Source organism: Vipera berus (genome assembly GCF_964194415.1).
Source record: "Vipera berus genome assembly, chromosome: 1".
In the NCBI taxonomy this organism is placed as follows: domain Eukaryota; kingdom Metazoa; phylum Chordata; class Lepidosauria; order Squamata; family Viperidae; genus Vipera; species Vipera berus.
The window spans coordinates 273945289-273973131 of NC_138202.1; the positions used below are offsets into that span (position 1 = coordinate 273945289).

At 37.1% G+C, this 27843-nt stretch overlaps 1 protein-coding gene across 3 annotated transcripts; it reads right to left on the bottom strand.

Moving 5' to 3' along the window:
* Positions 1-1155: 1155 nt before the first annotated feature.
* On the bottom strand, positions 1156-26134 carry LATS1 (large tumor suppressor kinase 1). Of its 3 annotated transcripts, none has more exons than XM_081341035.1 (8): positions 25930-26134; positions 17216-17682; positions 15560-15713; positions 12850-14330; positions 9866-10448; positions 6434-6616; positions 5496-5602; positions 1156-4052 (listed from the first exon to the last, which is right to left on the bottom strand). In XM_081341035.1, exons 2-8 carry the CDS (start codon positions 17564-17566, stop codon positions 3546-3548), a joined length of 3366 nt encoding a protein of 1121 aa, XP_081197161.1. In that variant the 5' UTR covers positions 17567-17682; positions 25930-26134; the 3' UTR covers positions 1156-3545. The 3 variants fall into 3 exon arrangements, with proteins under 3 accessions (XP_081197161.1, XP_081197159.1, XP_081197160.1); XM_081341033.1 differs by having other exon boundaries at positions 12850-14333; XM_081341034.1 differs by having other exon boundaries at positions 12850-14333; positions 17216-17707; positions 25930-26132.
* Positions 26135-27843: the final 1709 nt, after the last annotated feature.

Here is a 27843-nt window from a genome sequence, read left to right on the forward strand (position 1 = left end):
AACTTCTCCATTTTTTACAGTCTCAGTTCTGAGGAGAAAATAGTTGTAACCTAAATCAAAAATACCTCAGCTAAATCTGCACTTATGAAGTACTGGAAGCAACTTGGAACACTGAAGAGCTTATGATGATGAATTAATAATGGCGCTATCAATTGTCTGTAACCTGTCTATATAAAATTTGTTAAAAAAACAAAGCCTCAAAGTTGAACAACATATGATCTTCTCTATGTAACATTAAGAATATTAGTGTAAGAGGAAGGGATGACTGGTACCATTCTAGTTGATTAGCCAAAAGCTGGTAGATTCATGGGTGATAATTGGGAGTCACCTAGATCCGCCCCCCCCCCCGCTTTCTTTTCTTCCACTGAAGAACATTCTTAATAACACGTCATTCACTGCAGATACATGGAGTGTCTGACCTACTAACAGTTACTTGAACCTATTAAATTTGTAACAATCTGTTACTGTGAAAATATTAGCTAAAACAACTTCAGGATTAAAACAAGAAATTGAGACCCATATGATATATAAAAATACCAGTCATCCTATTATGCCCAATCATGGCTGGCAGTAGTAAAGAATGAGGACTGCAAAATAAATGAATGACTTTCAGTGGGAGTGCTACCCTTCGTGAAAAGCGTCATGTCTAATTTATTTGTAGAATCTGAGCAGTTAAAAGAAAGTTACTTTTTAGATTGTAAGCTGACTAGAAGCAAGATACAATAAGAAGTCATGAAGCGGTATAAAGAAAATAAAGTTAGGCTCAAAATTCTTACATTGCTGAGTTCAGTTACAGTAGCTGAAAAGTAATTTAAGCAGCAATCATGACATTTTACATGTATGGTGAAGATAGAGGGGCAGACTCCTGTCAAATCTGCTCAGATTTAACATTATTGTTTAATTTGTACTTATGTGCAAATCACATGCATATGATTTATAGAGATTATAAATAACATTTCTATTAACACCAGAAATCTGTCTTTATCCAAAATTTAGCTATATCCAAATTTAGTTAATTTTTAGAAAAAAAGATGAGAATTCCTCATGACAGCAGATGAAGCCAATATTGTTGAAATTAATAGGAATTTTGTATTCCCTGTTATTACAGAAGATAAACACTCATATTTTTAACATTTTAAATTAGATCAACTTAAGTCACTGAATTTAAATTTTATTATCCTAACATATGATACACTAAAGGAAACTGATTTCAAAACATAAATATATCTGTACAACACTCCAGAAATTTAATCTATCAGGTATTACAAGCAGAAATTTGCAAAGTTGATGCATGTATACAGTAGGCCAAGACACTACTTTTCTAAAAATAAAATTTTTGTTTATCAGCAGAGTATTTATAGTATAAAAAGCATATATAAAAATGCAATATAAAATTAATTTTGAACAGCACCTTTCAGAGGAAGGCACTCCATTCACTATTAGGTTCAAATATTACGTTACAACAAAAGTTTCATTTCAAAAACATATATTGCAGAGAATTTAATAGTACTTTGGGATAACAGCCGTATTATTCCAGTTACATTGCATTACCTAAATGTATCAACAATGTCCCATGAACATATTTTCCACCACAGCTTTGCACACTGAAAATGCAGACTTGCTTTTAAGTTTCAAATTAACTTCAATCATAACTTCTACTGCTTCTGCTACAAATATGGTAGAAAAGCTCCAGTAAAAAGGCCTGCCCTAAGATGGAATGTAAGAGAACATTATCCCAATAGCAGATTAGATTTATCTGGTTTTAACCAGGAATATATTATATTTCATTGAAAGACAAATATAATAATAATAATTTGCCAGTTTAACTGGAAATCCTAAATATTAAACCAAGGTAAATCCTCTTTAAACTATGAGTTATTTTACAAAGCAAACAAATCTCAAAAATTATAACTGTACACTGCATTGTCTACACTGGCTCTATACATAGAACCTATTGTTTTGGTGGTAGCTTGGAGCAGGATAACGTGATTGTCTGCAGAATAGTGTGTGACTAGGAGGGCCGAGTCTACAAATTCAGAGAAGTGTTTACTATACTCATTCGTGTAAGAAGTACAAGGCTGAAATATGGATCAGAATTGAAATAGGATATATGTTGGAAACATTTTTTTGAAGGCAGGCATTTTCCATTTGTCTAAACTCTACTGATGGTTTTAATACATCTGTGCAAAAGCGAATCAAAGGTAAGTAATAGACATTGCTGCAAAGGGACAAGTTGTACTTCTATTACTGAAACTAAATGTGTTTGGCCTGGAAAAACAGGCCAGATCAAATGTTATTGAGTAGTTACTTGTAAGCCACTCTTCTTTTAAATGAAATATTCAGCATAAATATAATAAACAATAAATAACTGGCTGAAAAGAGAGAACTATTTTCTAAGCTTTTTTTCTTAAAAAAAGACCACTACATACATATTTTAATGTATGGCATTAGGAAGCACAAAATGTGGCGCTTGGAGATTCTTCAGATACAGGAATACAGTACTAGCACAGGGAGCTTGAAATATTTACACAGTGCTATGCTATATATTTGTAGATAAAAAGCAGAATATTTTGTATTGCCAGTAGTAGGAGAAAAAAGCTGCAATAGCAAAAGATACAGATGTTGCAACTTTTTTCTTTAATTTCAGGGTGTTGATTCAGCATAGAACAATGATGTAAATTATATTTAATCCCTATTAAACATAGGCTGGATTTATTCCAACCTAGTATTTGGGAATACTAGACCGTGTAAAATAAAAAGTTATTAAAACAGATTTTGCAGTTAAATATCATGGGGGTTCAAACATTTTTAATTTTGTCTAAATTTGCAGGATGAGAATCACAGAAAATTAAAATCAAACTTTTAACATTAATTTTGTATTAAACCATTACTTCATTTCTATTAGCTATTGAAAGCAGCAGACATTGCATAACAATCTGTATGCAAAACTGAAAATAATTATAATCCAATATAGTTTTTTTTATTGTAAGAATAGTTTGAAGTGCAATTTTTTTATATTTAATGAAAAGATACTATTTTCAATGAACTTGTCATTTCATGAATTTTAGATTACAGCTTTATTTTACAGCCAGAGCTCATAATCACTAATAACTTTATACTTTTTTGCTTTATATATACTATATTTAATAATATGGCTAACTAGACAAAGTGTCTGTGAGTTTACTAAGAATTAGCTAATGCAAGACAGGCAATGACTGCAAATGTCTGGAAGAAAGTAATGGTTGTGGTTTATATAAAAATAGGCATCTCATTTTCTAAAAGAAATCACTATTTTCTGTTTACAAAAAGTTAAATTTATAATTTATTTTTCCTAATATTACTATTTTCTATATTAATCACTAAAAATGGTGGAATAAATTAATGATGAAAAAGGGCTAGCTATGAGAAAAAAAATTACATGGGAAAAAATGGAATAATTAACATTCCCCAGTCCAAGTAGCTACAGAGTCAGCTTTCTAACAGTATCTCATTTTCCCCCCACATAATAGATTTGAGAAATTCAGAAACATGGTTTATCTTCTCTATTAAATGTAAACTAGATCACGATTTTGAACCTCTCTACTGGTCCTCTCATCATCTTCATCAGACTGTGACTCTAATCTACAAGAATTAGTGTATTCATATTCAATAGGCTTTGGATAGCTATAAGGATACCCATTGTCATCAAAAAACCTTCGAAATGTGAATTCATAAAAAGCATGCTCAGGATGTTTGCCATTTTTATACCACCCATTAAGTGTGTCATTTACATTCCCTTCTTTATCTTCACTCCATAATTTATCTGGATCAATTGGATCAAAATTTGATGTATCAGTGGGATGTGTAATTTTAGGAATATAACAAGCAGGTTGCTGCCGTAGATCACTTGAAAAATCAATAGATTTAAAAAATGGGTGTGCTTTTATTTCATCTGCACCATTCTTGCCTAAGCGATCATCTGGTCCTCGGCAGAGCTTAATAATAAGATCTGATGCCTCTGGAGTTAGTTTTGCTTGCAGTGGGATGTGCAGTGATGTTTTCCAATTGATAACCTTTATTTTTAAAAAAAGTACAGATAACACAGCATTAAAAATATAAATTTCACATTAAACACACACTTGTACACCAAAATCATTCTTTCTTCAGGAACTAACACATTCAAAAAACTAAAAGCAAGTATTTCTGAACCACTACTGCCATGTACAAGGAAAGAGCCTAAAACTTACATCACAGCAAAGACTTATGCATGGGCAGTTTGCACAGGAAATCAAAAAAATCAAGATGGTGGCCCTGTCCCTTTTTTGTGTTATGTATGTGATGCATGTAAAAAGGGGGTGGGCCATTGATTGCATAGTTGCCATCTTGGCTTTTTTGACTCCTCCTACAGATGGACCTGGATTAATGCCTAGTGGGAGGCAAAACCAAAGTTAGCATTTTGCCCTTAATAGACAGGAGAACTCTTCCTCTTTGTTCTATGTGTAAATATTTTCATAGAAGAACAGGATTATTTTGCCACCTTTGAGGATCTGCTTTGTATCATAATTAAATGTAAAATAATACAATTTTTCCCCAATCTTAGTGAACTCTGTATAAAAGAAATTGATTATTCATTATTGCTACACATCAAATATTTTTGTTCTGTCTTCATTGTATTTTAAATTTCTAATTCAAGCTTTCAATGAAAGACTGGAGTAAAGTGACTTTAGTGCATTCTTTAGTGCAAACTAAAGAATGAAGCCAACATCTGTGGCAGAATAAAGAACAAGTGAGTAAACCAGCTCCAATTCCTCCCCAGACAAGGAGAGCGATTGAAGTTGCCCACAAGTGTGCCAGACAGTTGATCCTCATGAGGAGCCCACAAAACAGTAGTCTCTGTGAAACAAAGGAATAGCCATCTTGCTTAAACCATGATTGGTGGTCAGGAACACTAGATTTACATTTCTTATCAGTTTCAGCAATTACTTGTTAACTGCTATAATAGCTTGTAAACTGTGGTTTTTGTCTATTAGGAAACTTTGGATCAACAAGTCTGAAAACAACAGGTGAGTTTACAAACCATTAATACATTATTCATTTACTATGACTTCTATTTCAAAAGGGTGACAAAATATATAAAAAAATAAATAAAAACATGTCCTGCAGATTAAAATGATAACAATAATCAACTAGAAGGTCTTATAGTGAAAACATATTACTTCCTCTCTTTGATTAGGATAATTTCACATTTTTCTATTAGAATAATTTCATAGTTCTATATTCTACACACTTCTATAGAAAAAAAAAGTAGGTTGGTAGCCCACTGTATTAAAATTCTGGGAAGAAATAATATCAAACTACAATTTATATTTACAACTAAAATTGCGTACAAGCATATTAAAATGTAGGCAGAACATATTACATATCCACTGTTGTAAGTTAAATGCAGACCAAAGCTTATCTGGCTTATACACATTACTTATACACAGAGGCAACTGATATCATTTTTTTTCAAATACCTTCATTTGCGTTTCCAATGGTGTTTGTGCTAGGAAGGGAGGTTGACCTACTAGCATTTCAAAAAGTATCACTCCAACACTCCACCAGTCACATAGCTGTGTATATCCTGAAGCAAAAGAAAATTCAGTAATTACACAGACTGACAGTAATTCTAAATTTCTTTCCAAGAATGCACTAGTTGTTATGCAGAACATCCAGCACATCTGATGTTTAGGCCTTACGACTTTTTAGGCCAAGGGTAGGCAACCTCGGCTCTTTTATGACTCATGGAATTCTGGGAGTTGAAGTCCATGAGTCATAAAAGAGCCGAGGTTGCCTACCCTTGTTTTAGGCCTATGGCTGCACTTGTTAGATATTTTTTTAAAAAAATCCCATTTATATCCCGCCCTTCTCCGAAGACTCAGGGCGGCTTACAATCTAAGAAGCACAAATCAATGTGCTTAGCAATAGCCTTCATTCTATGTATACGCCTGCTTATTAGGGCTTTCAGCCCCCCCCAAGCGGCATTTTACAAAGTCAGCTTATTGCCCCCAACAATCTGGGTCCTCATTTTACCTACCTCGGAAGGATGGAAGGCTGAGTCAACCTTGAGCCTGGTGGGACTCGAACCTGCACTAATTGCAGGCAGCTGGTGTTACTTAAGCTTGTAAGCCGCCCTGAGTCTTCGGAGAAGGGCGGGATATAAATGGAATTAAAATAAATAAAATAAATAAATTAGCCCACTGCTCCACCAAGGCTCTTAATGCATTATGTTCTATTTCTTACAAATTAATGTAATTTATAATTTTTGTGTCAATACAATTAAGAGTGTTGACAACAGTCCTGCAGCATAGTGGAGTTTCCTTGTAGTTAACGAGTAATTGTTTTAAGGAATAATTTTCAAAATCTAGCCATCAATTTAGCATCCCAAACTACGGGGGAAAATGGAAAGCTTTACCTGTTCGTAATAATACTTCTGGTGCAATGTAATTTGGTGTCCCGACAAGTGAATGTGCTAGACAGCGCTGGTGCTGACGTGCTGCTCTACGTTCAAGAGGCTTTAGTCTGTCTCCGCATCTACAGCTTGCTGGGTCTCCCCATTCATTACTGAAATCCATGCTGTCCTGACGGGGATGGTCACCTAACATCCAAAAGTCCAAATACTAATATTATGTTTAAGCTCCAGTTATCAATCAAGTTTCACAGAATCTATTTTAAGAAGTATGATTTTTTTAAAAAAAGTATCTAATTTAAAAAAATGAATTACAGCATTTTGATTACATTTATGAGGATTTTTTACTTTGATAAACAATTATATGAAGCTATCCAAGAAGAGTATAATGAATTGGAAGGACTCTTGATAAAATGTCATGATGTAAGCATACAGCCCCTCAGTAATTCAACAGAGTACAATTTATCTGTGCAAACATGCACAACTGACATAGTGCAATTATGAATTTTGCAAATAAATTAACAAATATAGCTCTTAAATTTAAAAATATTAGAGGTGGAGAAACCCAATTCAGAGTGTATCAGGTCTAAAAATTGTTCTAAATTAGACGTGATAAATGTGTGTTTTTAAATGAGGAAATAGCAGGGATTTATAAATATTTCAACTCTTTCCATCAATGCTATTTTTGAAGTCTACTGCATTTGTAACACTAGCTGTAAGGAAACCTTTTTTTTGGGGGGGGGTTTCCCCTCACACAATGTAACTGACTACAACTCAGGCTGCCATTAATTTGCAACAAGGATGATTACAGTGCTGTAACATAAAAGGTAGTCCTCAACTTATGGTCGTTTAACAACAGTAATGCCCTTGGAAAGGTTATTTTATGGCCCATAACACATTTCTGACTGTTATAAAAGCAGTCAATGTAATTCTAGGTGTGTGGCAATCAGTTTGCAATTAGGACTGGTTGCCAAGTATCCTGGAATTATGTGATCACCGTCTGCAATCTTTTCTACCGGCTTCCCAGGAAAGTCAATGGGGAAGCTGGCAGGGAAGGTTGCAAGTTGCCGTCACCTGCCTGTTGAGAGGAGCTAAACACCTTTGGCAAGGTGGAGAAATGGCGCTCAGATGCTGAAGACCCAAGCTCTGTTCCTGCATCCCACCAAAGAAGTTCCTTCTGTGTGCAGAAGATCTGAGCTTCATTCCTGCATCCCGCTGAAGGCACTTCCCTTTACACATAGAAGAGAGCTGACATCCTCCTGTGGGGTGAAGGAATGGATCCCTGAAGATCTGAGCTCTATTCTGCACCCCACCGAAGACATTCCCTTACTTATGGGGAGGGTGGCTAAATTCCGTCAGTGGAGTGAAGAAACAGAGCTCACATTCTGAATATCTGAGCTGTCTGCTTGCATCCTGCCAAAGGCCTTCCCTTTTGGATGCAGAGGTTGAGCTGAATTCCTTCAGCAGGCAGCTCCTTCAGCCAGTCCCTAAAGATGAGAGGGAACTGAAATTCAAGGAGACAGCCAAGAGGCAGCATAATTAAGTTAAGGAGTGCAGGGTGCCTCAGGTTGGTGGGGTTAATCCTGGGAAGGCTGGTCCAGGCTGCTGTGTGGGACTGGATCTTCCTCAGGGGCTGAAAATCCTGCTTGCATTTCGGCAGGGAGGAATTTTCAGGGCCTGAATGAAACCTCCCAGAATCTCTCCCAACCCACACGATCACTTCACCCACCACAACCAGGAGTGCCAGGATTGCAGTCAAGTGCAGCAGTCATGTGATGTCTCGCTTAACAACTGCTTTGCTCAATGATCGAGATTTTGGGCTCAACTGTGGTCCTAAATTGAGAACTAGCTGTATACATTGTAAGCAGAACTGCTAGGTTTATAGTTAAGACAACTCAGCTATCAACCCATTATAATGCTAAGCTTGTAAGCTGCCCCGAGTCTTCGGAGAAGGGCGGGATATAAATGGAATTAAAATAAAAAAATAATGAACCGATGATGTATTTATCTGAACGCTGATTCCCTGTATTTGCCATATATATGTATTTTATTATTTTATTACTGTATTACTTTTATCTACTTTATCCTGGAGTTAGATCCTGTATTTTACTTTCATTTTATTTGATATGGTCGTAAGTCTAAACAATTAATGAATTATTACAAATATTACAGTTTTATCATTTAGCATATATTCTTGACCTTTCTGAAATGTCAATGATGAAGCAAAAAAAATATATTATGGGCACAATTAGAAAATCATAATAAGATCCTTCTGATACCCTGGCAGGAGATTGGATATTTTTTTTAAGCAAAAACTCTAGGCATTACAGACTTTAGACATTACAGACTGGAAAGCACGCATAGATGTTCAGATGGAAATTATGATTACCTATATTTATATGAAAAAGTTGTACTTTGTGATAAATTTGAAAATAGCTGATAATGGATATGAGCTATTTACTAATTATAGAACATTTTATTGCCAATTCCCAGGCTATACTATAATTTTTTAGTTTATTAAATATTGTCTGGACTCTATTTTTCTCACTTCAAGGTTAAAGACATAACCATCTAACAAAGGAAAAAGCAAGGATTTTAACATAATAATGACTATGCAAGAGTGTTTGTAACTGACCAAATAAAAGACACTAGCAATCCTTACATTTCTGTTAGTGGTCTCCAACATAAAGCTGGAAGTTTTCTCTTAATATACTTTTTAAAAAAGCTATAATTTTCTTAATTCTAACTTTGACTTTTTGGAAATTGGGAGTTCACCTGTTATCAGTGTCTGTTTTGTTTAGCCTTTACGAATTATTTTAATTCTATGAGCTAGACACCAAGCAAGTCTAGGACTACCAGATCAGGCTATAACATTCAAGATAGTTATAGGTGCTTTAATTTTGATGGAAAAGGGGAAAAATTATACTATTATAATTAATTCTAGTTATGGTTGGCAAAAAGCCTGAAATTAAATATATTCAAGCACGTGCTAAACAAATAGCTAAACTTCAGAAATTATAACATTTATATTTTTAAATATCATACAGACAAATACACATTATCTTCCTATTCTCAATAGGAAGATATTTGATTTTATTTTTGTATAAAGTTTGCAATGGACTGTCTTGTGAAAGTTAAGATATATACTACTATTTTCTACTAGAGATTTCTGATGTAATTTTTAAAAAAAGCAGTATTCAATATGTTTTGAAAAAGGATTTTATCATGATGACGCTATGGCAGATTCTAATCCCAAATTCACTTACAGTTTGCTATGTTCTGAAATGAATGAGGGAGACTATATAACTACTTAACAGCACGTTATGATACCCAGCCAAATCATCGGGTAGAAAATACAATACAAACTAACGTCTTTTTGTTCTGCGTGATAATAATCTAAGGCATAAAGATAATATTGGGACAAACAGCTTGCCTTACCACTCTGATAGTATTTGGAATCGTGTGTCCACCGAAAGCCAGTACAAAGTCCGAAGTCTGTCAATTTGATATGGCCATCACGATCAATCAAAATGTTATCAGGTTTTATGTCTCTATGAATGAAGCCCATCTTATGAACACTTTCAACTGCACAGGTGAGTTCTGCTATGTAGAACCGGGCCATATTTTCAGGAAAGACTCCCATTCGAATTAACAAGCTCATCATATCTCCTCCTGGAATATAGTCCATTATAAAGTACAAATTGTCCTTATCTTGGAACGAATAGTACAGACGAACTACCCATTCATTATCAGCTTCTGCAAGAATATCCCGTTCAGCTTTAACGTGAGCAACCTGGTTTCGAAGCAGCACATCCTTTTTTCGAAGAGTTTTTTTTGCATATAAGGCATTGGTGTCTACCTTTCTTGCCAAACAGACTTCTCCAAATGCCCCAATTCCAAGAGTCTTAATTTTAACAAACATTGATTTATCCATTTTAGCTCTTTTGAGACGAATGTAGTTGGATTCCTTTTGGCATAGCATTTTCCTCATTTGATCTTGGGCCTCTTGGGATAACCCAACCTATGCAACAAATGTAAAAAAAAATTATAGTGAAAAAAAAGAATTTGTTTACGAAAAGTAAACAATATTAGTCAGGGGATAATACTCGCATTTTTATTATTTCAGTTTATTCTATTGTAACATATTAGGAAATGATCAAAACACTTCAGAACAATATACAACAAAATGTTAACATGGGATATTACAAACAGAATCATACACAAGAGCCATGCACAACGAGGCTCAAGATTCAAGGACAACTTTTTAGCAAGGAACTCCACTGGTGAAACTAGATAAAACTAGTTAAAAGACTCTACTATTCTTAAAAGACACAACTTTTTTTAAAAAAAGTGAAGATTTGACTGACATTCCAACAAATATTTTTATATTATCAGTTAGGCTAGCTAGAGTCTAGACATGTATCATCTATTTACTAGAAAAATGCACTTAATTTCTTCCCATATGACTTTCCAGCTTCTAGCTTTCATTCAATAATCTTATTTTTAATGACATTTAAGAAAAATCTTAAAAGAAGCATTTGCTTCAATAAATATCTGGCAGAATGACTGCTAAACAATTCAGCCACTCTGAACAATGTAAACAAAATAAAAAAGTGTAACTGTATTATTGTCCTTGTACTACTGTAGAACATAAAAATAAATATGATACACGATATTAGTGATCTAATATAAATACATTCAAGTACAGTGAAACGAAGCATGCTTAATTTAAATGCATGTAAGCATGCAGAGTCCCATAAGAAAGGATCCATGCTATTCTTTAAATAGAATACTTGTCTCCAAAATATTACTTGCCTACCCAGTAACGAAGGCTACAGATGTCAGGAAAGCTTCCAACATCTTAATAGTTTAAACCAGCTGTTAGTGAAAGTGAAAAGGAAAGAGACTAAGAATGAACATGTAGAAAGAACAAGAAATTTAACTGACTCAGAGATCAGTTAGCTTCCTACTCATAAGGATGAAATTTACCAGAGAATTTTTGAAAATACTGTAATTAAAATGGCACTTCTACATTCAAACCCAGCAAATATATAATATAAATTAAAGATAATTGACGTTGAAATGTTTATATTTCAGTGCAATCAAAAAATAGAGGCAATTTCACTACTTTTCCAATAAGAAAAAAATAAAAATTCAAAGCAGCTTATTTTTATTGGAAAATCAATTGTTAGATCTTTTTTTTTAAAAAAAAAAATGAACAAGAGACACTGCAGGATCCAATCTGGGTCGGTCACCGGGACCAGAGGTTTTGTCTTCCAAGCTTTCGGACTCGTGCCGGAGCCCGTCTTCAGGGAACTCTGGCCAGAGAGAAGTTCTCTGAGGATGGGCCCCAGCACGAGCCTGAAAGCTCGGAAGGCAAAACCTCGTGGTCCCGGTGACCGACCCAGATTGGATCCTGCAACATTATCCTGGGATACATATTTTTGCTTTCATTCATAAAAGAGTCATTCTATACTATAACAAACGACACTATACACACACCCTTATTTTTAGTGAGATCAAGCAAAATACCTTTTCTGTTGAACTAACCAATATATACCACAAGGTCCCACAAACCCCCAATTTCATTAAGCTTTATGCAAAGATAATTAGTTGCAAATATCAGATTTGGAAAGCACTTTCTGGCAGTGTCAAGTCCATCTCTTGTGCTTGGGCTATTAAATCCTTAATCTTCCTGGTCCAGTTGCTGGCGCACTTCCATTCTATGTCCTTAGTGGATTTCTAAATATAATTATCTATCTGCCCATCTATACTCCCATAAGCACTTTCTGTTATAAGCAATAAAATAAAAATATAATGCATTTGGTGATTTGTTTTTTTCCCCCATGGCTGATTTGCTTTGGCTTCCTGTTAACCTGCTTGTTTACAATTTCTCTAACACCATCAATCACACAGCCAGAAAGATATTTTAAGAATTTAATCTGACTAAACTCAATAGAATCGCACTATAAAAGTTGGTAAACTATTACCATTTAGTAAAGGTAAAGATAAAGGTTTCCCTGTCCAGTCGTGTCTGACTCTAGGGGGCGGTGCTCATCTCCATTCCTTAGCTGAGGGAGCCGGCGTTTTCCGAAGACATTTCTGTGGTCATGTGCAGCATGACTATATGCCAAGGTGCACAGAACACTGTTATCTTCCCATCAAAGTGGTATCTATTTATCTACTCGCATTTGCATACTTTTGAACTGCTAGGTTGGCAGGAGCTGGGGCAACTAACGGGAGCTCACCCTGTCACACCGTGCTCAGGTCTCAAACCTGAGCTGACGGTTTTCCAGTCTTTAACGTGCAGAGTCACTCGTCCTGAACAATTACCGTTTAAGCCTAATGCAAGGGTAATATTACAATTTCAAGGTATACTCCATGCAAAGCAAAACTAAAATAGAAATAATTTAAAAAATTACCCTCATCATTTCATTTTCAAGCTGTTTCTTACGATGTAGTCGCTGTTGATGAGATTTGAGTATGTTTTCAACATGCTGCTCCATAAAAAATTTAAAGGCTTGAGGAGAATAGCTTTGAATGCGGGATTCCCTTCTTTCTTCATCTCTTTTATTCTTCCTCACGGGAACAGGGGAAGTTGTTATTTGCTTCTTTTCTCTATCGATTGTCTCACTGTTCTCGTTCTTTTCAGCATCCTCTTCCTTAGGAAACCCAGGCTGATCTTCTTTGCCAGGCTTTGTTATAGCTTCATACGGGGCGGCAGTTAGATTTGGATGTAATAAATGCTTTGGATAAGGAGGGGGTGGTCCTTGATAACTTCCACCTTCTGCTGCAGGTGATATGACTGGCACAATTGTACATGGTCCCTCAGAAAAGGAGGGGGGCTGGACAGTTTGCATTGGTTGAGAAATCCAGGAAGGGTGAGTAGGAGCTAAGGCAGTTTGCAGTTCTGGTTTCAATACACGCATACTTTTTACTGGCTGCTGTATAGGAGCTGGAGTAACGGCTGTAATTGTTGTAGCAGAAGGCTGTGAATTTGCAGCATGGTTTTGCCTGTTTCCAACATGATTATTGAAAGAATTTGACCTTACTGGAATATTGGATTGCCATACTGGGATGTCATGTCCATTTCCAGGGGATGATTGTGACCAGGTTGTTGGAATTCCCGGAACATTTATGTTATATAATTCCAGGTTATGGCTGTTTCTATTTGGCACCATCATAGATTGAGAAATGTTCCCATTAGGATATCCTGAAAGGGGAGCAGGACCTCCTGTTTGCATCTGCAAAAGAGTAGGACTTTGTCGGCTTGCTGAAGATATTGGATAAGATGGTGGTGGTTGGCGATTTGCCGAGTTACCGGGCACGATATTTTGATGAACAATATATTCAGCCTGACAACTGCCATTTTGTATTCCACTCCTTCCGGATGAAAAACCAAATTTGCTATTAACTGAACTTTGCATGATTATCGGTTGTCTACCAACAGGAACTGAACTAATACCTCTTTGTCCCTGGACGGAAGGATTCATAGACGATGAATTCATAGTTTGGGGAGGATAGCCATCCTGCCATGTTCCTGGAGGCACTGGAGAAATACGAGATATCATATATTCCATGTTCCCCGAATACCGTTTTGTTTGAGGATTTGCTTCCCAGGAAGGAGGAGGTGTTCCTCTGGGAGGGGGTGGTGGTGGAGTAACACTTCTGACTTGAGGTGGGGGTGGTGGGTTCACTCTTTGTCCATTGCCAGGATGAGCCTGAGCAAATGCAGCTATTCCAGATCCAGATAGTGGTCTTCCTACTTCACCCTGAGAAATAGGGCTTTCCGAATGAAAAGTAAGGCCATCTCCCAGCGCAGAAGCATGTCTCTGGGGAACCAAAGATTCTTTAGAACCTTTCCAGCTTTGTCTACGGATAACTGATTGCTGTACTGCTCCTCCTGCTTTTTTTTAAAAGGAAAAGCACATTTTTTTTACTACTCATTTTAAAATTTTGGAATAGTAATTTTATCAAAGATTATTAGAAGTGTTTCTGATGTAAAAAAAACAAACAAAAAACAAAACACCAGAATGAACTGATATAAAAATGAGACGTGAAACAATTTAAATCAAATTTCACATGAATTTATTTTTTTAAAAAAAGATGCAGACTAATTTTTGGAACAATTAATCAAAGTGCATACAGGTAGTCCTCGACTTACAACCATCTGTTTTAGTGATGGTTTGAAGTTACAAGTATTTATGATGGTTGCAGTGTCCTGGGATCACCTTTTGTGACCTTTTGACAAGCAAAATCAATGCTTGTCAGCACTGATTAAGCAAAATTAAGATTCACTTAACAGCTATGTTACTAACTTAACAACTACAGTGATTCACATAACAGCCGTGGGAAGAAAGATCGTAAAACGGGGCAAAACTCACTTAACAAGGGTCTTGCTTAACAACAGAAAATTTTGGCTCAATTCTCGTCATAAGTCAAGGACTACCTGTACTACTCATATGATAATGTAAAGTCCCTGGACCCAGACTTCATGTGGCACTCCTAAATGATCTGCGTAGAGAACTGCAACATTGATCCTAAATATTTTTTGCAATAAAAAAGCTTCAAAAGGATTCTGTTGTCTTCTTCCTATTAATTCTTTGTCCTAAATTGGCCTTTCAATTTTTATTCATTAGTATATTCAACAAGATGAGCATGCTTTTGATACAGCTTGAATAAGAAGCAAAGTGCCTCTTTTTCCCTCTATTCTAGGTTCTTTTCCATAAGTAGTTTTTATTAGGAAAGGAGAATAATAGGCCTTACTTTTATGTTTATCTATGTGCAAATGACCTTTCATTGGGCAGCTTGCCCACCCAATATCTTTGGCAATCTTCTCACTTTACTACCTTTCTTCTACCTCTTTTACATAAATAATGAGAAACAGAGGTTAAATGAAGAGTAAAGATCAAGGCAGAGAAGTACCTTTATACTACTGTATCCTGCTGGTGTTCCCCCTTCAATATACTTTATTTGCCAAATGAAGTTGCAGCTAAAAGATTTTAACTACAAATGTTAAAAACACTTTTTTTAATTGTTCAGTCAGTATCTCTTATTTCAAATTATTTCCCTCGTCATCCAGTTCTGAAAACATACAAATTCCTTTCCAAGAGTATATATGGACGTGCATACCTGGGGGCTTGGGGCCAGCAGTAAGGGGTCTAGATGCTGCTGCTGCCGCCATTTGTTCTCGACGAGAATCTTGATAACTCATTTTACTTATAAATTCAATGGCTGCTTCTATGCTGCGGCTATTGGTTTGTCTTAGAGCTTGCACAACCATATCCTATTGTTGGGAAGAGTATACAAAAAAAAATCCCAATAAGATATTTGTTCATTCATAACAAAAAATGTCAGAAGCACTGCATTTAATATTAAACTGAAAATGTAAAGCCTTCGTGCTATTATTCCTAACAATGTAATTTTGCTGTCATCTGAGTATCAATGGCATCGAGAATGTGGTCATTACAAAACAAGATGACATTAGCATGCCAGGATGAATCTCAAATTATACAAAAAAAAACCCCTGCATTATTTTCTAAACACCAAGATCAGATGCTTCACCTCCCTCTTGCACTCCCAAAAGCAAAACCCAGTAACCTATCTGTGACAGATTTTTCCCCACACTTTTTATTAAATGGTGATTAATGAACAATATTGGGTAATCATATTAACATAAATCCAAGATGCAAATAAAGATATCAAAAATACAAGATCTACTACAATGTAAATAAATACTGCACATGTATAAATTTACCATATATCTAAAGTATACATTATAGTCTATTGTTATGGTATTTGCATAAAATCCATTCAAATTTGATAAAACTGCGGTTCCTGCCTCTGATGTCTCATTATTTTAATTTTGTTTCACTTTTTTCTAATGTAGCAATTGAAGAGACCTTGTCCATATCAATAACTTTTAAAATAAGGAGATATTATAAATCTGTTCAGCTAATCGATCCCTGAGTGGTTTTCAATGCTAGCATATAGCATGGCTTCCTTCTGGATTGACTCAAGAGGATTGGGGGTGGTGTTTTGCTGGTTCGCCCTTGTGGTCAATTCCAAATGGCTGTGATTGGGGGGAGATCCCGCCCTTGATCCTTATTGTGTCGAGGGGATGATTCTCTCTTCACTCTTATTCAACATTTACACAAGGCTGCTAGGTGAACTCCTCCATCACCATGGGGTGAGGTATCGCCAGTACACCGATGATACCCAATTATACATCTCCGTTGTGATTGAATGAAGTGATTCTATGAACATCTTATCCTGGCACACAAAGGCTGTGAGGGTCTTGATAGGAAACAATAGGCTTCAACTGAACTCTGGCAAGACTGAGTGACGTAGGGTTTGGGGTCCACCAGTTCTAAGACTCTTATCTTCTTTGGTACCAGATGGGGCACATTGACCCACACAGACCGTGTGTGCAATCTGGGATTTTTCCTAAACTCACGACTCTCGCTCAAGGAGCAGGAGGCAGTAGTGGCTAGGAGGGATTTTGCTCAACTTTGTATTGTGCATTAGTTGCATTTATTCTTAAATCAAGGGGATGACTTGCAGTTTGTTGTATGCTACTCAGAGTCACTTGTCTGTGAGACAGGCATCTATATGAATATGACAAATAAAGAAATGTAACTTGGGAGTAATAAATACGTTCAAATAACGTGTACAGGGGAACAACAGAATCCTAATCTGAACACAATTTTTGAATGTACTTTCCCAATAAATCTCAAAATATGTTTTTTCTATTACCAATTTAATATCACATTAGGAATTATATTTTACCTCATCAAATCCAGCAGCTTGCAGATCTTGAAACATCTGACGATTAACTTCTGATGTTCCTCTGATTGAAGAACTTGTTTCATTTGCAAAAGGAAGTAGAGAATTTCTAATTTCTTGCAAAGCTTTATGGTAGGTAACAAACTTAGGGGGATTTCGACCTTGTCTGGGATCTTCAGTCGGTATTTTAACCATATTTTGTTCAACTTTTGTAGCATCTGAAGGCTTAGGCAAATTTCTAAGGCTCTCTCGTATTTCTTGTAACATCTGCCGGCTGCTGCTGGTGTAATTACTGGCAGGAAATGTTTTAGGCCTCATTTGTCTATATCCCTCTGGTTTCTCGCTTCTCTTCATGAACTCGTATAACTTCTAACCAAGATTTTCAATATGCTTAACACTGTAATCAGTTGGATGGCAACCTCAAAATACACAGTTGATCTTGATTCAGTGGAACATACATCCATTCAAGTCTAAGAGAATAGAATAATAGTCATTCTAAATAGAAAAATAAAACCCTGTTACATTATTGGAAAACATTTTATTCAACTTTTATGTTTATCACATTCTTACAAATATTTGGTATAAAAGCAAATTTCATTCTACTTAAGATTGTTTATAAGCTTGCAGTCTGAACAAACTAACCCACTTTATTTTACAAACCAAATCTAGAATAATTAAAGAACTTGGTATGAAGACTATCTCTGAACATATTATGACATACTCAGATACCCATACCAAATTCATCAGACACTTGCCTCCTTCCTGTTGAAGGATCATTTTAACCTTTTGAGACCTGGTTAAAGATTCCCCCAAAAGACAGACCCATTTATGCATAGCTATTGATGGCTGTTAGCAAGCCATCTCTCACCTTGTAAAAAAATGATTCTGTTTAGGAAACTAGTTCTTGGCTTCTTTGGAGATTGAATATTTTACACAATATTATTCAAGAAAGTACTTAATCTGTAAAAGTGATATAAATGTTCAAATTAGAGGGACTGTCAGATTCAATATGTTTGCCTTTATGTGATATTAAAATAGCAAAGCATTAGTAACTGCAACTTATTTTATTACTGCGAGCATAATAATTATGTTGCATAAATTTCACTGGTATTTTGACTAATCACTTTAGGAAGCCAACAACCAGCGCGATAGCTCCTTTCTATCCATGTCCATTCCCAACTAGTAGCCAGCTGCAACAATTATACTAGGAGGCATTCTCTTTCTGATCTAACTCTCATTTCTAGTACTGGGAGATAGTGCCAATAGCTAAAATGTTCCTTTCTAATGATCAGAATCTTGTGACAGTAAATACAATTCAGTGTATTGTAATTTATTATTATTAAAGGTAAAGGCTTCCCTTGTCCAGTCATTTCCAACTCTAGGGGGCGGTGCTCATCTCCATTTCTTAGCTGAGGGAATCAACATTGAAGACACTTCCATGGTCATGTGGCCAGCATAACTATACACCGAGGTGCACAGAACACTGCTATTTTTCCCACCAAAGTGGTACCTATTTATCTACTTGCACTTGCATGCTTTCAAACTGCTAGGTTGGCAGGAGCTGGTGCAAGTAATGGGAGCATACCCTGTCACATTGCATTTGGGTCTTGAACTGAGCTGTCAGCTTTCCAACTGATGAGTTCAGTGTCTTTAATTGCTGAGCCATTGCCCCCTTATTATTTTCTTTATAAAATTTATTTTCAAGAATGCATTTAATGTCATACTGAAATTCCTGTAGAATTACAGTGCTTTTAGAAAGTATTCAGACCCTCTTCATTTTTGAAATTCATTTTTTTCTCATTAATTTACACTCAGTACCCCATAATAACAAAGTGAAAACAGAATTTTAGAAATGTCTGTAAATTTATTAAAAAGAAAAATGAAATATCACATTGGCATAAGTATTCAGACCCTTTGCAACAACACTTGAAATTTAACTCTGGTGCCTCCCATTTCTCTTGACCGTTGCTGACATGTTTCTACACCTTAACTGGAGTCCACCTGTGGTATATTAAAATGATTGGACATGATTTGGAAAGTCATACACCTCTCTATGGAAGGCCTCACCACTGACAGTGCGTACCGTAGCAGAGCAAAAGCCATGAGGTCAAAGGAACTGCCTGCAGAGCTCAGAGACAGGATTATTGCAAGGCACAGATATGGGGAAGGCTACAATAAAATTTCTGATATGCTGACGGTTCCTAAGAGCAGAATGGCCTCCATAATTCTCAAATGAAAGATGTTTGGCACAGCCAGGACTCTTCCAAGAACTGGTCGCCTGGTCAAACTGAGCAATCAGGGGAGAAGGGCTTTAATAAGAGAGAGACCAAGAACCCGATGGTCATCCTGACTGACCTCCAGAGGTCCTGTGTAGAGATGGGACAGAGTTCCAGAAAGACAACCATCACTGCAGCCCTCCAACGATCTGAGTTTTACGGCAGAGTGGCTAGACAAAAGTCTCTCCTTAGTCCAAAACACATGAAAGCCTGCTTGGTTTGCAAAAAAGCACCTGAAGGACTCTCAGACTGTGATGAACAAGATTCTCTGGTTTGATGAAACCAAGATTGAACTGTTTGGCCTCAATTCTAAACCAGGCAACCAGGCACCGCTCATCACCTGCCCAATAACATCCCAACAGTGAAGCATGGTGGTGGCAGCATCATGCAATGAGGGCGTTTTGCAGCAGCAGGGACTGGAAGACTGGTCAGGGTTAAGGGAAAGCTGAATGGAGCAAAGTACAGGGATATCTTCAATGAAAACCTGTTCTACAGTGCTCAGGACTTCAGATTGGGCCGAAGGTTCACTTTGTAACATGACAACAATCCTAAGCACATAGCCAAGACAACACAGGAGTGGCTTAGGGACAACTCTGTGAATATCCTAGAGCGGCCCAGCCAAAGCCTTGATCTGAACCCTCTTGAACATCTCTGGATGGATCTGAAAATGGCTGTCCACCAACAGTCGCCATCCAACCTGACTGAGCTTGAGGATCTGCAAGGAAAAAGGGCAGAAAATCCCCAAATCCAGGTGTATAATGCTTGTCATGTCATACCAAAAAGACTCAAGGCTGTAATTGCTGCCAAAGGTGCTTCAACAAAGTACTGAGTGAAGGGTCTGAATACTTATGCCAATGTGATATTTCAGTTTTTTTCTTTTTAATAAACTTAGACATTTTTAAAATTCTGTTTTCACTTTGTCACTATGGGGTACTGAGTACAGATTAATGAGAAAAAAAGTGAATCTCAACAACTGTAGAATCAAGCTACAGCATAATGAAATTGACAGAGGTGAAGGGGGTCTGAATACTGTCTGAATGCACTGTATATATTTTATAGACAGTGACTGTATCCTATGAAAAAAATTAACAGATTTTAAAATATTTTGTTAGTAAAGCTACACAATTATCATTACACACTATAGGTGTTTATTTTTAACATCAGGCACCAAAAGTCACGTTGGAGTTTGCTTTTAAAACCAAGGACACTTTTAGAAACAAAGTCTGAAGGAGAAGATACAGTGGGACCAAAAAGTATTTAGTCAGCCACCAATTGTGCAAGTTCTCCCACTTAAAAAGATGAGAGAGGCCTGTAATTTTCATCATAGGTATACCTCAACTATGAGAGACAAAATGGGGGAAAGAATCCAGGAAATCACATTGTAGGATTTCTAATGAATTAATTCGTACATTCCTCGGTAAAATAAGTATTTGGTCACCTACAAACAAGCAAGATTTCTGGCTCTCACAGACCTGTAACTTCTTCTTTAAGAGGCTCCTCTGTCCTCCACTCGTTACCTGTATGAATGGCACCTGGTTGAACTTGTTATCAGTATAAAAGACACCAGTCCACAACCTCAAACAGTCACACTCCAAACTCCACTATGGCCAAGACCAAAGAGCTGTCGAAGGACACCAGAAACAAAATTGTAGACCTGCACCAAGCTGGGAAGACTGAATTTGCAATAGGCAAGCAGCTTGGTGTGAAGAAATCAACTGTGGGAGCAATTATTAGAAATTGGAAGACATACAAGACCACTGATAATCTCCCTCATTCTGGGGCTCCACGCAAGATCTCACCCCGTGGGGTCAAAATGATCACAAGAACGATGAGCAAAAATCCCAGAACCACACGGGGGGACCTAGTGAATGACCTGCAGAGAGCTGGGACCAAAGTAACAAAGGCTACCATCAGTAACACACTACGCCACCAGGGACTCAAATCCTGCAGTGCCAGACGTGTCCCCCTGCTTAAGCCAGTACATGTCCGGGCCCGTCTGAAGTTTGCTAGAGAGCATTTGGATGATCCAGAACAGGATTGGGAGAATGTCATATGGTCAGATGAAACCAAAGTAGAACTTTTTGGTAAAAACTCAACTCGTCGTGTTTGGAGGAGAAAGAATGCTGAGTTGCATCCAAAGAACACCATACCTACTGTGAAGCACGGGGGTGGAAACATCATGCTTTGGGGCTGTTTTTCTGCAAAGGGACCAGGACGACTGATCCGTGTAAAGGAAAGAATGAATGGGGCCATGTATTGTGAGATTTTGAGTGAAAACCTCCTTCCATCAGCAAGGGCACTGAAGATGAAATGTGGCTGGGTCTTTCAGCACGACAATGATCCCAAGCACACCGCCCGGGCAATGAAGGAGTGGCTTCATAAGAAGCATTTCAAGGTCCTGGAGTGGCCTAGCCAGTCTCCAGATCTCAACCCCATAGAAAACCTTTGGAGGGAGTTGAAAGTCCGTGTTGCCCAGCGACAGCCCCAAAACATCACTGCTCTAGAGGAGTTCTGCATGGATGAATGGGCCAAAATACCAGCAACAGTGTGTGCAAACCTTGTGAAGACTTACAGAAAACGTTTGACCTCTGTCATTGCCAACAAAGGGTATATAACAAAGTATTGAGATGAACTTTTGTTATTGACCAAATATTTATTTTCCACCATAATTTGCAAATAAATTCGTTAGAAATCCTACAATGTGATTTCCTGGATTCTTTCTCCCCATTTTGTCTCTCATAGTTGAGGTATACCTATGATGAAAATTACAGGCCTCTCTCATCTTTTTAAGTGGGAGAACTTGCACAATTGGTGGCTGACTAAATACTTTTTTGTCCCACTGTATATGAAATAAGGAAAAAAGCACAACTGATTCAATGTTAAGATCCTAATTTGATACTGTATGCATCACATTTCTGTACACTGGCTGGATGACAGTTGACATTTCTCAAACTAAAGAGCTTCTTCTATTGACAGAAAAACCTGTATGCAGTAGACCTTTTCTCTTGGAAAGTGGTTTTGATTACTCTTGCATTTCTTTGCTTTTTCTAGCACTGTTCTGGTTCTCAGCCTTGAAGAACTAATTTGGAACGCCATGTGGCTCTTTAGAAGACATGGCAAAATGGTGAATGCCACCCTCTACTCATTCCCTCCCATTTCATACAATTTTCAATTCATCTATATTAAAACAATAGGTGTTATTTTAAAATGAAGAGAGAAAATATTATTGTTTTAATTTTTTCTCTCTCTATAAATCATACTATGCATATAATTAAAATATATTGTATTCCTAATAAGCATTCTTATGTTGTTTTTCAATTTGTTAAGACTGAGACCTTTTTCTCACTTCCCACCTGATATAATGAGCTATTTAATTCACATTAGAAAGATGCAGCGGTCTATCCTATTCCTTAGCATGAATTTGTAAACTATATTTACACAGAGGATATAGTAGAATGGCAAATATAAAATGCCCTTACTTTCTAAGCATAATGGTGAAGGTCTTTCTTTTATGTTTCTACCAAGCCATGGAATGATTCTTGCAGGAATTGTATTTTTCATCTCTTTTGGAAAGCAAATGAAGACTTAAGAGAAAAGTCTTCATTCGCTTTCCAAAAGAGATGGGAAAATATAATTCCTAAGAGAGACATTCCATTGCTTGGAAGAAATATAAGTGAAGGCCTTCATCATTATGCTTAGAGACTAAGGACATTTTAATGAATTGTTCTGATATATAATCTTTATAGAGTATGTATCTATTTTCTCTTAAAACTTTTTAATTTGAATTATTTTTAATAGTTTAAACACATTTTATGATATTTTAACTGTTTGCTTTGTTTATACTTTTAGTTTTCCTGCATGCTCTATGAACAAAAAAGGGGAGATTTAAATAATAAAAATAAATAAGTAAGCCACAATGTATCAAATCTACTTTACAGAGATTCCAATGAACTGATATTTTACTTTAAAAAAAATAGTGGTAAATTATGATTCAATATAGTATCAAGTTTCTGCCCATTATCCATCAGAAATTGTAATAAAACTATGGGGTAATTCAGAGGTCAATTCAAGTTTAACTAGAAGAGTATTTTGGCCTTATATTGAAAACCAGAGTATGGGAAAAAACTATTCTCAAAATTCAATCCTTAATATATCAACAAATTTTCTTGAAGGCACTTTATGTTGTTATAATGCAAGTTATTAATTTGACTTCTATTATTTTCACACATACATATATTTTAAAGTTATTTTATTCTTACCTGAAATTGGCTATACTCTCACAGGTTACTAACTAAAAGCATGAATAAAATGGCAGAATAATGAAACAGGCAGGATATCAAGTACCATCTAGTTCACATCCCAGATATCAAGTGTACTGAGGCCTTTCTCACAGTGTTTTAATTACCGGTAAATTACTGTATTTTTAAGCTAAACCTCTGTACCGTACATTATAAATCTTTTAAAAGCTGCCTAGTAAAACATGTTTATCTCTATTTCACAAAAACAGGATGCTCTGCTGTTTATTTTCCTTTGTCAATATATATTCGTCCTCATAGAGTGAACAAATAGTGACTGGAATGAGTAGTAGTGGCAAGAAAGAAGACAGAATTTGTTCTCAGTTTTCACCATGCAAATTCACCACATACAGAGCAAATAGATAGGAAGCAAGGAAGAAAGTCACATCTGCCTCCACATTTGTAGTTAATATTCAACAGAACTTAGTGCTTCATACGCTGAACCAAGCTAGAATTAAATAAACAATTCACACTGTGTCTATCTAGATTTATTCATGTATTACTGATCTGCACTGAAAATCATCCAGTCACTTGGACTCTGGTGGCATTAAAATCAAAATGGTAACAATGAAACATCTATAGAATACAGTTAGTCCTTTACTTACAACAGTTCATTTAGTGACTGTTTGAAGTTACAATGGCACTGAAAAAATGACTTATGACCGTTTTTCACATATGTGATCGTTGCAGCATCCCCATGATCAAAATTCTGATGCTTGGCAACTGACTCATATTTATGACAGTTGCAGTGTCCTGGGGTCATGTGATCATCTTTTGCAACCTTCTGACGAGCAAAGTCAATGGGGAAGTCAGATTCACATAACAACCATTACTAACTTAATAAATGCAATGATTCACTTAACTGTGGCAAGAAAGGTTGTAAAATGGGGCAAAACTCATTTAACAATGGTCTCACTTAGCAACAGAAATTTTGGGCTCAATTGTGGTTGTAAGTTGAGCACCACCTATAGTTCAATCAACAATCCCATATATATATATAATTTGATAAAAAACCTCACATAATTTTATTCATTGATTTACTCACATGACTTATATGGCTGCCTAACTCACATGATTATCATTTAATCTTCTGCAGCTGATTAAGTGCACCATAAATATATTACTATGCATTAATCAGTTTGTTAGTTTTTAAAGACTACTTGTGCTCTCAGCCTATATATGTAGTTAATGCAAGGAGGCATTTATGAATAAACGGAAAACTGCATTGTTAAAAAATATGAAGCAATGATAAAAATTCAAAAACTTATGTCAGTGAAATATGAATTTGGAGGACAAAACTAATACTGTTTGTTTTTGCAAGAATTAATTATTAAAACCTATTCTAAAACAATCATTATGTCCTTTAAAGCTAGTATTATTTTAAGAATTAAATATTTAAGTAACTATAAAACATGAATTAAAACAACAGAGAACCACATTTTGTTCTTTTTAATGGGGCTGATATACCTGAATACATTTTACTTTCCCTTTTCCTTCATATCCTTTTTCTACAGGAGACACAATGGTCTATTTTATTATAAATATAAGATTTGAATCTTTATAATGTTCAAAGCACATACTACTATTATGAATTTTGGTAAAATGCATAGCTAAGCAAGCCTGTCAGAAGCCTTATATGAACAATAAACAATTAACATTTTTCATCTTAATCTTTACTACGCTAAGGACAACTATCTAAAAAAAGAAACTCTAAAAAATAATTCATTCTAACAGAGAACGTCAGACGGTTCCCCCATCCCCACCCCCAAATTGGGAAATGCCTTTTATTTAAAAATAAAATAAACAGCAATAAGCAAATAAAGAAAAACGGTGCACGTTAAAAAGTGTTTTTTTTTAATCCTACAAGACCGTAAGATCTTATTCTAGACTTCAGGGAAAGTAAGGGAAGCGTAAGGCACGTAAAGGCCAGGAGCTCGACGTAACTGGGAAGCTTCAACGAAGTAATCTTAGGCGACCCGAGCGATGGGCGGGTGGAAACACAAAGGAGTCGGGACGCTTCCCTTCAAGGCAGCAGAGTGTCATGAAACCCTAGGCCAAGGCGTGCCCTGTCTCTGAGGCCTTCCTCATTAACTAGCCACCAAACTTCTTTCCCTGAGGCGGAGCCCAAGCAAACCCATCTACCCACCTGCCTGGAGAGAAAAGGCGGTGGTGACAGCGCCTCAAAGCCCAGCACACCGGAGGAAGGTGACGACGACGACGGGGATTCCCAGCCACAGCTACACGTTTAGCGTAAAGGGCTCCGGCTCTTCGTCCCCTCCCCCCTCAATTTCTATTCCCCCTTTTCGGGGGGTTCAGTTCCGGGCCGCCATTTTGTCGGTGGGTTTGTCGCCCAAGATTCCCGGATATAAAACCTTTTCCCGACTTCCTTTGCGTGTTCCGCCGGCTTGTTCTTTCTCCTCCTCCTCCTCCTCCTCCTCCTCCTCTCCCCCCCCCCACACAATCCCGAGAATGGGAAAAGCCGGGAGTGCTTTGGAGGGTTTATTTTTTATTTTTATTTTAATCCCATTTTTATCCCGCCCTCCTCCGAAGACTCAGGGCGGCTTACAATTTAAGCACAAACCAATGTGCTTAGCAGTAGCCTTCATTTCTCTTCGGGTGGGGACGAGGGTTGCAGGCTCTGCCCATTGGTGCTCATCGTGGTCGGGGCGCGCCCGCATGATCAAACAGAAAGAGCTCCGTGAAGAACAAGTAAAGAAATTTTTGCGAAGTGCGGAGACAGGCTAGGGCCAGGGGTAGGCAACCTCGGCTCTTTTATGACTCGTGGACTTCAACTCCCAGAATTCCTGAGTCAGCTACGCTGACTCAGGAATTCTGGGAGTTGAAGTCCACGAGTCATAAAAGAACCGAGGTTGCCTACCCCTGGGCTACGGTTTGTGCTTTGGCTTAACACGATAAACTCCGCATTTATTTATTTATTTATTTATTTATTTAGATTTATATACCGCCCTTTCCCGAAGGACTCAGGGCAGTTTACAGAGCATTTAAAAGAAAGTCAATACAAACGTTAAAACAAATTAAAAAAGATTAAATGAAATCCTGAGAAAATTAAAACCCAGTTAAAATTAAAATTAAAAAATTCTCAGCCTGGGCCAGAGAGCTCGAAGAGCCAGGTCTTCAGGTCCCGGCGGAATGAACGGAGGTTGGGGGCAGTCCTAAGCTCCGCAGGCAGCTGGTTCCACAGGGCAGGCGCACCCACTGAGAAGGCCCTACCCCTGGGTGTTACCCGCCGGCAATCTTTAACCGGCGGCACCCTGAGGAGACCCTCCCTGTGGGAGCGCACTGGACGAAGGGAGCTTGATGCTGGCAGCAGGTGTTCCCTCAAATATCCCGGACCCTCGCCATTTAGGGCTTTATAGGTCATCACCAGCACCTTGAATCCCCGGTCAGTATTGCGTCCTAATCTCATACCCTGGCTAATTAAGCCTACCACGTTTTAGGGCAATGTGCAGAGTGTAGTCCCAGAAAGATACGTTGAGGGGAAACGGCCTCCCCTTTTTTTGTTGCTTTCCACCGTGTAGTAAAGAAGGCCTTTTAATGCCCACATGAGACTGCCGCTAAGCGAAGAGGACTGGAGGTTGGATGTTGCTTGCCGTGGTTACACTTGGGAGAGGTTGGCTGCTTATGTTGAAATGTGCTTAGCAGTAGCCTTCAGTAGCCTTTTCTCCTGCTGCGTGTTTGTCCTTCGAATTCATCCACAAGGTTTCAACAAGGAAACTTAGCTTAGATTCAGGTCATGCTTTTTTTTTTGCCTAGTGCATTTTTAAGGAATCTTCCCCTTACTCACTTAATTGATCCCCTTTACTCCCTACAGGGAAACACTCATAACTCCCCAAAGCATGCCTGTTATCTATAAGTAGTCTTTGGCTTACATCCATTCACTGAGCAACCTTTCAAAGTTACAGTATCACCGAAAAAGATCTTACAACTGGTTTTTGAAATGTTTATTAATTAATCAAATTTATATGGGCCATCTCACAGAAGGTGACTCTCAGCAGCATACAAGTCCCAACTGTTGCAGCATTCCCGTGAACATATTCCA

Bases quoted from the DNA above. Each gene is read 5' to 3' on its own strand.
- LATS1 (XM_081341033.1), bottom strand. From the start codon at position 17,566: ATGAAGAGAAGCGAGAAACCAGAGGGATATAGACAAATGAGGCCTAAA. The intron at 6,617-9,865 runs GTAAGGCAAGCT...TTTGGATGTTAG, and splicing joins TTCCAAATACTATCAGAGTG to GTGACCATCCCCGTCAGGAC. The intron at 4,053-5,495 runs GTATTTGAAAAA...TTAAAAATAAAG, and splicing joins CATTGGAAACGCAAATGAAG to GTTATCAATTGGAAAACATC.